At 33.3% G+C, this 12,037-nt stretch overlaps 1 protein-coding gene across 1 annotated transcript; it reads left to right on the top strand.

Moving 5' to 3' along the window:
* The first annotated feature begins 1,298 nt into the window (after nucleotides 1–1,298).
* Nucleotides 1,299–4,046, top strand: LOC115989911 (receptor-like protein EIX2). Its single transcript, XM_031113784.1, has one exon. It carries the CDS (start codon nucleotides 1,299–1,301, stop codon nucleotides 4,044–4,046), a length of 2,748 nt encoding a protein of 915 aa, XP_030969644.1.
* The last annotated feature ends 7,991 nt before the right edge of the window (nucleotides 4,047–12,037 follow it).

Below are 12,037 nucleotides of genomic sequence, written 5' to 3'. Positions count from 1 at the left end.
TTTACCAATATTAGCTTGTTGCAAGAAAATGACTGACAATAATAAATCTTACTTAATTATTACAAATGCTTTTTTTTTCCCTCACATACCCATCTTTTAATGATTACATAACTAGCACAACCCTTTATTCACTGTTATCAATTTGAATTGAATGCTAAAAGAATTTCTTATTTGCTACTTTTAGTTAGTTCAAGTGGTAAATTATCTAAGAAATTAGTTCAGTTTGTGTATATAAATAAAAGTTGGAGGTGAAAAAATAAGATCAGAAATTTTATTAGGCTGACCAAATTAAGCTTCATAATTACTAATGGAATTTAATTTAATTTGACTATTCTATGATTCCTAAAGAAAAAAACAGAGTTATGGGCCATCTAGAAGTCGGAGATTTGACATGGTCTAGTATTAAAATTATGCAGCATGGTGGAAAATAATGTAAAGTGTTGAACAAGTCACCTAGCGAAAAGTGAAATAAGTCACCAAGTCAAATTCTTGATGAGTTTGGCATTGATCAGGAATCTCTACGCGGTACGTGAAAGATGGTTTTCAAATGAAACTACCACGACTCAAATTTGGGATGTGTATTTCCTGTATACTCTGATTTTCTGAGCTTCTGACAACGCTCATGGCTTAATTATAGTATCAACAGAACTGTAATGGAAATTTCCATAGTTCACCAAATAACCAACCATTAGCATGGTAAATTAGAACCAAATGATAACTCCATTAGAGAGCGTAGGTTCTAGGATAAACAGATTTCTCAATAAGCTAACAAGAAATACACAGGTCAATATGGAAAAGGATCAACGTTTCTATCAAGGTGGGGAAAAATGATATTGGCAAGTAGCAACATTTCAACATGAACTTTAATTAGAATAAAGCTTTTAACATGAAACATCCCAGCTAAAACGCATATGCCATAGTTAAATTTCAATGAGAAACTGACAATATGAACTCTTTAGTTTAGTACCGACTGCATATTCAAAATTAAAGACATCAAATTTTGGACATTGCCATGGATACCTTCAAGCCAGGGGATAGCACCCACCTAGAATTTAGATAATTGCATGAAAATGATGGTGCAGAAAGGAAAATAAGTCATCGATCAAAAAAACAGACCAAGTCTGCAAGTCAAAAGTCTTTGCAACAACCTGCTATGAACCTTCAAACTTTCGTGTGGTAATCCATGATCTCTTGCGTTAGGCTTAAAGCCTATAGTGTCATGAGATAGTAGTATCCAATTTGATATGAATCTTCAAACATCTCTTTGAACATTTCTCTTTCTCTGTTATTGAGTTGTCATGGGTGCCTATTTTGCAACTCATGTGCTCTTCTTACTATGGTTCTTTTCCGCAACCTTCACTTCAAGCTTTTTCAAAGCAAACTCAAATTTCACCTGCAATGAGAGAGACAAACAAGCACTTCTAACCCTCAAACGAGGTCTCACGGATCCTTTGAACCGACTCTCATCCTGGTCTGACCAAGAAGATTGTTGTAGATGGGACAGAGTTCGTTGTGATAACAAAACCGGTCGAGTCACAGAGCTCGACCTATCGCATACCAGGTCAAGTGGTGAGATTAGTTCTTCATTGCTTGAATTAGAGTTCTTGAATTACTTTGACTTGAGATGGAATAACTTTAATTGTACTACTATTCCAAGTTTCCTCGGTTCAATGGGTAGTTTAAGACATCTTGGCCTTAATTCAGCTAACTTCTGTGGAGTCATTCCTCATCAGCTTGGGAAACTTTCAAGCCTTCTCTATCTAAATCTTGGAGGTAATTCTGACCTTTATGCAGATAACCTTCGTTGGATGTCTAATCTCTCTTCAATTCAATACCTTGACCTGAGCTTTGCTAACCTTCACAAAGAAGTTGATTGGCTTCAAATAATAAGTAAGTTCCCATCTCTTTTGAAGCTATACTTGGCAGATTGTCAACTTGATAGCCTAAACCCATCTCTTGGATTTGTCAATTTCACATCTCTTCAAGTCCTTTATCTCCCCAATAATCATTTCAATCATGAGATTCCTAATTGGTTCTCTAATATAAGTACAAGTCTCTTCGTGCTTGACCTAAGGAACTGTTCTCTGAAAGGCGAAATACCTCATGGTATTTTGAATTTTCAGAAATTAAAATCTCTATTATTGAATTCCAATCTCCTAACTGGAAAAATTCCGGAGTCATTAGGGCGGGTTAAGCACCTAATAAACCTTGATCTCCGATTTAATTCTTTAAGTGGTCCTATTCCTTCATCCATTGGAAATTTATCTTATTTGGGAGATTTATTCCTTTATGATAATCAGTTGAACGGCACCATTCCAAAGAGTCTTGCACTTCTCTCAAATTTAAAGGCGTTGCTTGTTGGATATAATCTCTTAACAGGCACTGTAGACGAAGGACATTTCACTAAGCTCTCCAAATTAAAGTACCTAGATATGTCTTTTACATCTTTATTCTTTAATGTGAACTCTAATTGGGTTCCACCTTTTCAACTTGAATATGCTTGGATGAGCTCCTGCAAGATAGGTCCTAACTTTCCTACATGGCTACAAACACAAAGATCCCTCAAAATTTTAGAAATGTTCCAGACAGGAATTTCAGACAAGGCTCCGAGTTGGTTATGGAATTGGACTTCGAGCATTGAAATAATCGATCTCTCTAGCAACCGCATAGAAGGGGATGTCTCAGGTATTGTGTTGAATTCTACTATCTTAAATTTAAGATCTAATCACTTCAAAGGTCGAATGCCACAATTGTCTACAAAGGTCAAAGTGCTCAATATCGCTAACAACTCAATTTATGGATCCATTTCCACTTTCTTGTGCCAACAAAGGAATGTAAAGAATAAATTAGAGATTTTAGATGCATCAAACAATCTCTTATCAGGGGAGCTTTCTCATTGCTGGAAGTATTGGCCGTCTTTGATTCGTTTAAACTTTGGGAGCAATAGTATATCAGGTAGAATTCCTTATTCCATGAGTTCTTTAGTTGCACTCCAATCACTGCATTTACAAAACAATAGCATCATTGGAGAAATTCCTTCATCATTGAAAATTTGCTCAAATCTTAGGCTCATTGATATAGGTGATAATCATTTGTCAGGCATCATACCACTCTGGATTGGAGATATGACAAACCTTTTAATTCTCCGTCTAAGATCAAATAGATTCAAGGGTCATATACCTCTACAAATATGCCAAATTTCTTCTCTTAGAGTGTTGGACCTTGCAAATAATAGTCTATCAGGAACCATACCAAAGTGCTTGAAAAATATTAGTGCCATGGCAATACGGGAACCCAATATTCGAGACATCTCTTTTAATTCTTTACGATATATGTATGATTCTGGATCATATATTGAGAATCTTAAATTGGTTCCCAAAGGGAATGAACTGGAATATGAAAAGAACCTTGCATTTGTTAAGATCATAGACCTTTCAAGTAACAACTTGTCTGGATCAATCCTAGTTGAAATTTCAATTCTTTCCGAATTACATTTTTTGAACTTGTCTCGAAATCATTTGATGGGTAATATACCAGAAAAAATAGGGAGCATGAAAGAGTTAGAGTCAATTGATCTCTCTCAAAATCATCTATCGGGTAAAATTCCTCCAAGCTTGTCTAATTTGACATTTCTTAGTCACTTGGACTTGTCATACAACAACTTCACCGGCAAAATTCCTTCAAGCACTCAGCTTCAATCTTTTGATGCTCTCAGTTACATTGGCAATCCTCAACTTTGCGGTGATCCTCTTCCAAAAAGCTGCACAATAGAGGAGGAATATTTGAATAAGTCACCAATTGGCAAAAAAGAAGATGAATATAAAAGTTCTAGCTTCTATATAGGTATGGGAGTTGGATTCACAACTAGCTTTTGCGCAATTTGTGGGACTCTCTTCTTCAACAGGACCTATAGGCATGCTTATTTTAGATTTGCAGATTATATAAAGGATTGGATTTATGTGACTACAGTGCTAAAGATGAATTGGTTACTGAAGAAGGTAAGAGGATGCCACCTCAGCAAGCGTAAAACATCGTTATCTAGCTAAAAGGTATTGCTTCCAACAATATGTCCCTAATATTAATTCTAAAGTTACATACTTTGAAGATATGATTAATTCATAGCTAATGTGATAGTGATTTAAATATTATTTCACAAATATAGCATATCTTTAGCTTCAATATATATTTGCAGTTAGTTAGTTTTTCTTGAAATAAAGTTCATTATATTATTTCTCATATATATATATATATATATATTAATAAGTAATGCTTAGAGAAAATTCAATTAGGTTTTAAATTGGATTTCAGTTGTTGTCCAATTTTTTGCCATGTGTCCTATTTAAATTTTCTTAATTTTTGTTCTAGGTGAGTTAATGAGATGCAAAAAAAAAAAAAGTCTAATATAAATAAATCATCAAAAAATCAATAAACAAAAAAAGAAAAAAAGAGTAAACTCAAGTGTATATCCAAAAGAAATTAAATAAAAAAATAAGAGAGAGAGAGAGAGAGAGAGAGAGAGAGAGAATAATTTAAATCCATATATTCGAGTAATTGTAATTTTTTTTAATTGTACCATGCATATACACGGGTTATACACTAATATACATAATACATCAAATATGTGGTGTAGAGGAGTTTTAAATATTATATATTATTCAATGCATAGCTTGATTTCTCACTTCATATGATGTAATTCAGTAGGAGGATTTACTAATAGAATATCAAAGACATGAGCTTAACATGAATTCTTAGAATTTCAACATTATTGAATTGAAATTAAGCTTGATACTGGCCATGCTCCTCATATTCACATCACCACTATTGAATATTGCAATTCATTGTGTATACTTCAAGAGGTGGCACTGGTTCATGCTCTTCAACAGGCCAGAAAGAATCATTTGCAAAAAAAATATACTTGGTCTTATTTCATCTTGGTTTTATAATAAAACATACATGAACAAAATCCTACATATTATATATAATTCTTGTATATGATTTGTAAGAACCATTTATCTATATGGTTCTAGTCCTTTAAAGAAGAAAATATTGGCCTAGTTGGTTATCTTTTTCCTTATTTAACTAATTAAGTTTCAAAACTAGCAGATTGACTACAATGTTAGTGAAACTTATATTATGTATAAGGGGTTATATGCGTGTGCTTACTTTTAAGTGGCTGATTGCAGGGAAAGTCTAAGGAGAATTCCTCAAGTTATGATCTGCCACTGCTATAGGGAGGTTAATAAGTGTGTGGATGGACTTGCTTGGAGGGGTGTCCACCAAGCTCAGGATTTTGTTTTGTTTTCTGAGCCTCCTTCTAATGTGTAGTTGCTACTTAATTTGGACCGTGTTGGTATGGTGTATGAACGTTGGGTTCCTTTTGGTGGGGGCTAGCTACCCTCCTTTATTATATTATCCCTTTTACAAAAAGAAAAAAAGAAAAAAAAAAAAAGGTATCTTTTGTACTTGTTGATTGTAATTGTTCAGCTGGTAATGTAAGCCTCTTTTTGGTATTTTAAAAAATAAGAATATATAAAGAAGGAAAATGTTTACCACTAAACCGATTCAAAAGAAAATTTCTCTAACCCACTACTTGGTAATCGATAAAACTATTTATATGTATGCATATGACTTAAAACATGAGTTAATTAACACGTTGATAATTTTATCAATCATCATGTAATAGGTTGGAGGAAATTCCTCCAAATTTGTCCAATAAACAATACACTATAATTGCAAACTTGTGAGTAATAATGTCTTCAACTAAGTAAACTATTTGAAAATTATGACAACGTCTTCTGCATATTTGAGTGTTAAATAACATATCAGGCCCGAAGTTACACTAACCCCGCCTTTTTATTTGTCAATCTTTCTTCTTTTTCTTTTTATTTTTATTTTTTTTCTCTCTCGATGAATATATATATATTAAAAGTTACTTGTCTATCTCTTAAAAGTCAAATGATTATTCAAATTATGACATGGTTACTTTTGCAAATTTGAGTGTTAAAGAACCTATTAGGCTGAAAGATACACTAACTCCGATTTTTCATTTGCCAATATCTAATAAGTCAAATGATCGTTCCTCCACCATTCAAAAAAACAATTTTTTTTTGATGCATCACGAATAACACTAACTTTCATTGAACAAAGAGACTATTAGAAGTTAAACATATAAACAGTTTAGTAAGTAGAAAAGTACTTATAGAAATCATTGGAGTCAATGACCAAATTTCATGAAATTTGGTGAATTGAAGGGAATCATCATGAAATTTGGTGAATTGAAGGGAATCATCATAAGGATCAAAGCTCATCACCTTATGGTCATGACCTACATCACTTTCTAGGCAAATTCATTTATTTAGATCTTTAATTAATCTTTTTGCTATTTATGGTAATTTTATTTATTTATTTATAACTTTTGATTTAAATGGCGAAATAAGGTCCCATGTCTTTTTGGATGTCTCCTAAAGACTTTAGGATTTAATTTTGTGTGGGGCCAGAGAATTTGTGACCCTGTTCCACTTTACATTAAGGCCCAAGGCTCGAGCTGAGGAGGGATATAGCCGAGAACATACAATGAAAGTCCAAATAGCCTTGAGACATAGCCGAGGGTGATTCTGTCCTCGGCATCCCCAAGGCACTCCTAAAAGAAAGGGCAAGAACGGTATAGGAACAGTTTTGGGAAAAACCGAACACATCCACGTTGATGGAGAAAGGACCCCTGGACAATATGGTGACAAAGGACAAAGGAAAGGATTCCATTACTGCAATTAAATACTCTGCGCCAGACAGAGCAATGTTTTTCAGCTTTTACAACCACCCCCAACCACTTTGAGTATGAGCTGATGGGACAAATATCAGCCCTGAAAAGCTGAACCTACACGTGAACGTTGGAGGAAGAGTAAAGGCTAATATAAAAAGAGAAGAATGCAATCAAAAAAAGGGGCTTGGAAAAAAGGCCAAGAACCAGAGCCTCCCAGGCCATGCCGAGGAGAAAGACTTCTCGAGCGAACATGGTTCATTTCTGTATGAGTACCATGACTAACCACCGTTCGGTGACCAAGACCTAGCCTTTCAAGCCTACGCTCTACAAATTATATTGTTTGGACCCTTAACATGTGAACCCAACATCATTTTGGGGTCGTTACAAATTGAGTCCTTACATTTTGTAATTTTCTCAATTTTGTATTTTTTTGGGTAATTTTTCCTATTTTCTTAGCCTAAGTTTAACACAAATTATGGGTTTAGGTGTCTTCTAGCCACCCTAGGAGTCCGGTTAGGGTTCTTTTAAAGGCATCATGGCAGCCCTAGATTATCCCCTCCTATTTAAATGCATTATAGCCCCCAACACAATTTAGTTTGGATCAATAATATTTCAAAGAGTTTTAACCTCTTTTATGGGGGTGGAGTTCTTTTTGTGGATTTAAGGGTTATCTTGAAATGAATGTGATTTGTATCTTGGGGCTTTCTACCTACATAATTTTTTTAGCAAATTACACATACTTACCTTGTGCTATACCTGTGGAAAAAAGGCTATTATGTGTTTTATTTTGCGATATTTACCTCTCTATGCTTTACTCTATCAGTATCAGGCATTTTCACTAACTTTAATTAAATTTTATGATAAGTCAAGTCAAGGATGGAGCCTGGATTTAGAGTCAACGGAGGCAGTTTTGCTGTTGGCTATGCGCGGCAATTCTGGCCTCCAGCTCTATCGCTTAATTAATTGCTAAGGGATTTTCTATTTTCTATTTATTATTGTTTTGTGCTTTTGATGTGTGCATTGTTGTTGGGTAAGAAAAAAAATTATTTTATTTAAATTTTTTTAAAGGGTTGGTTTGTTTGTTTTGGTTAAAATTGGTTGATTAAACTTAATTATTTTTAGGTTTACTATTGGTAATTTTTGTTATTAGGATAATTTTTTTTGGGCTTGTACCTATACATTTTTTTATGGCCTCTGGAAAAAGGAAAATGCTAGAGTTACAATTTTTATTTTACAAATTGTTGATGTTGTGAGTGGTTATTAGTAAATAAAAAAGTGATGTAATTGGTAGGTCTAGATGCAAACCAATAAGAATTTACAACTTCAACAGTTTGTAAAAATATTGTAGAAGAGTTTGTAACTATAACATTACTTTTAAAAGAATCAATGATATTATTAAGAGAGACAAAATATAATTTTATAAAACAAAATTACTAAAATTAATAATTATATATATACTAATATTTTTTATAAAAAAAATTAGGGTGGGCAATTGCCCCCCAATGCCAAAGTTTACCTCCGTCCATGAGTCAAGTGCCTACATCACCTATCGGAAAATAGTTAAAAGAAAATTAATATTTTACCCTAAAGCTTACACCTTGTGAACAAGCATAAACCCAAATTTTCTTCAATTATTTATCACTAGATAATGTCGGCAAATGTCATATCATCGAATTCCATTAAAGTTAGTAGAAATGCCTCAAAGAACCGTTAGGAGAGGTTAAAGAGTCGCAAGAATAAAGGGTTTTCTTCTTTTGGCAATAAAGGTTTCGTTAAAATTAGCTACAGGTAGTCAGAGTCAAACGCCAATCCATCATTAATGACCTTTCTCACTCCTTTTATCGAAGATGTTCTTTCCTGCCTTGCAATGCAAACCGCCCATATTCTAGATCAGGACCTTTTGTGCTGCCAGCGTCTAGCGTTTCTAGCATTTAGATACTAGGCTTCTAAGGTTCAGGCCCAAAGTGAATCTCCTCCAGTTTAGCTTTAGCTAATAGGGCCAGGCTCCTGGGCTTTGCAGCATCAAGCATTCAAGCCACAAACTACCAGCCCTTTTTTGGTGAAGTGACTTTGTTCAGCTTACTAAGTAGCGGTGTCAATTCGGATTATCGTGTTAGGTAGGGATACTCGATTAAATGACTCAACCCGAATCCGATTAATTTAATAATCGTGTCATGATCTTTCAACCTTAACCCAACCTGTTAATAACGCAGGTTAACTTGACCCAACCCACTTGACACGCTTAATAAATGGGTCATATTAAGTTGACACGAATGTAACTCAACCCATTTCAACTTGTTTAATATTAAATATAACATCTTTCTAGATTTTTTATTTTTTTTATTTTTTTATTTTTTTATTTTTTTTTTACATCCTAAATGTAGTGTATACACTTCAAGTCTTCAACCTACATTCAAAATAATATAGTTAAACAAACATATACCATTCATCTAGAAATAAGTTTTTTACAAAAATATAAGAACATTTAGAGATTTAGAGTTTGTAGGGTTTAGAGATCTAGAGTTTGTAAAGTTTCAATTTCCAATGATCCCTTGTAAGTTTTTGTAATTACTTACTTTTCTTGTTAAATTTAAAATATAGATTGAATATACAAGGTATTTGACAAATCTAAAATAAAATGAATATTTATTTGTTATACGAGTTAAATGGGTTGTGTTAAATGGGTCATTTCGGGTTGATAAAAAAAAATTGACTTGTCAAACGTGTTTATTGCGGGTCACGCGGTTAACCCGTTTATGACTTGTTTCTTATCCTGTCGCTTTCAGGTCGACCCGTTATAACCCAAACCCACTAAGTCCCAACCCTAACCCGCAAAAACCTGTGTCAGGTTTGTGTCATGTTCGCGGATTGGGTCGAACATTAACACCCCTATTACCAAGTGATTCTTCATTTTGTCCTGAGTTGAAAGACATCAAGCAACACTAATATTAAGTTAGAATTGATTTATGTATTTTGTGTGGAGATTGTATTTTCAAGATTTATTCTCATACATTCACAAATGAGGCAGATTGTCCCATTTTATAGGTGGCTTAGGTAGTGGTTGTGCTCATAAATGCCTCCCTTTCATATAATTAGAGGTGATTATATTACCTTGGGTGTAATGGTTATTATCTTGATAGGAGTTTAAGACTTTTAGAAACGATTGGCATTTAATATGTTGAATGTACTTGAACAGTTACTCTTTTTTTCTTTTTTTTTCCTTTAATGACTTGACGATGAGACAAGATCGTAGATTAAGGTGGATGACCTTACCAATTTTTCTGTACTCATCATTATCCACTAGTGGAATATTGGGCAGAGATATCTACCTTGAAATGGTAATCGACCTGCAATCATATCATTAAGGCCACTAAACAGGTTTGCATGAATAGTGTTTCATATGCATAAATAGAGGAATTAAAGAAGCACATACATGAGATTTTACTCAATAATGGGCAAAAAAAGAGGCCGAAGCGCGGAAGCCTTTCGTCAAACAATTATAAAATACTAAGCAGGAATGCCATGGTGCGTGCATACTAAATCCTAGAGTTTGCTTTGGATTGTTGTTCTCACACTTTAGTTTAACATTGCATAAAAAAATCATTTGAAATGAGTAATAAATATCTCATTTTTCTTTTAATATTCATTTTTTTTTATATATAACTTATTAAATTTAGGTGCATTTATTTTCTAAAAAGTTGTATGAGCATTTAAACCATATGATCGAAAAAATAGATAAGTAAATCTATTTAGTAAAAATATTTTTAAAAATACTTTTTTTCATTTTGCATTGAGACAGTTTTTTTTTTTTTTTTTTGAGGGGATGCATTGAGACAGTTGGGGATATAAGGATGCTTGTATTTTCCATTAAAAGAAAATATACTATGATTTTTATGGTTCAAAGTTTGGAACATATGCTACTTTTTCATCCATAAACAGAAGAATGTGTTTCATTTAGTTTTTTCATTATTATATATTTCCTATTTACATTATATATGTAAGACATATTGAAGCTTATATTTATAATTCAATCTAATTGAAATTTATTGATTTGCAAACATTTTATGTTTTCTAAAAATATTTTTATATCCTAATGTGAAATATTTAAAAATTTTAAATTAATGAAAGATTTTTTTTTTTTTTTTTTAAAGCTCAAATAGTGTAAAACACTATAGCTTGTTTAGACTCTCAATTTTAAAAACATGGCTTCGTTGCTTTTACTTTAATTTATCTAAGCACGGAACAAGAGTAAATAATACACAATAACCTAACTACTCTCTAAGCCATAACCACAAGCAAGCAATAACAAATATAAAGCTTAAAGAGTAAAATAAGAGAGATGCAAACACAAGATAGCACTGAGATGTATTATCGAAAAGGAAATCGAAGTACTCAGCGAAATACCTCTTCGTGGCCTTCCAAGCCGAAATTGATCCATTAGTGAATAAAATTGGAGTACATGAATATAAAAAAGACCCTCCAGGCCTAATCTACCCAATATAATTGAACCATTCAAGTTCCAGCTACTAACGAGCTTCACCGAGCCATGTCTTCACTAGTTCCTTAGAAAAACTCCTTACAATTTCGTGAGTAATGTAGGCTTATATAACATTGGTAAAAAAATGAGGAAAACACACTTTAAAAAGCTCCAAGCAAAGGGTTTCGCAAGTCACTCGTGACTTGGCTTGAGTTGCAAAGTGACATGCGAAATCCTGCCTAGCATGAGACTGTTCAAATTCCAGCATGTGTTTCTCACATGGCTTTTCGCAGGTTGTCCACTCGCGAGCCAATTGCGAATCAGTTGCGAATTCACTATTCTTTATAGATCTTTACCAAACTCTCACACTCAAACCTTACATTAAATCCCACAAAAATACAAAGAAATAATTGAACAAAATACAATCAAATTTGACACAAAGTAAAAGCCAACATAAACATAGTTGTATATCACAACTTCACAATTTTTTTTGAATTATGTAATATCGATTATCGACTTACTGAATATGTATATTAAACACTTTAAGTATGTGTGTGTATATGTATGTATATATATATATATATATATATATATCGGTGTGTGTGTTTAGTTGTGCTCTTAAAAAAAATTTATTACTTCACCACTGACCACGTAGTCAAGCTTTCTTTTTTTAGAAGAGGCCACATGGTCTAATTGGGTCTATTGCTTTGAGTATTTTAGGTTGAGGCCCAAAGAAAATCTCCTTCAGTTTTTGAGCCACCAGTTTAGCTAAAGCTAATAGGGATTATGTTCCTGGGCTT

Source organism: Quercus lobata, chromosome 5, assembly GCF_001633185.2.
Source record: "Quercus lobata isolate SW786 chromosome 5, ValleyOak3.0 Primary Assembly, whole genome shotgun sequence".
NCBI classification, from domain to species: Eukaryota; Viridiplantae; Streptophyta; class Magnoliopsida; order Fagales; family Fagaceae; genus Quercus; species Quercus lobata.
The sequence above is the reverse complement of the archived record's forward strand: the minus strand, read 5'-3'. Positions and strand labels throughout refer to the sequence as shown.

Excerpts from the sequence above, each read along its gene's own strand:
- LOC115989911 (XM_031113784.1), top strand. The coding sequence starts at position 1,299 with ATGGGTGCCTATTTTGCAACTCATGTGCTCTTCTTACTATGGTTCTTT.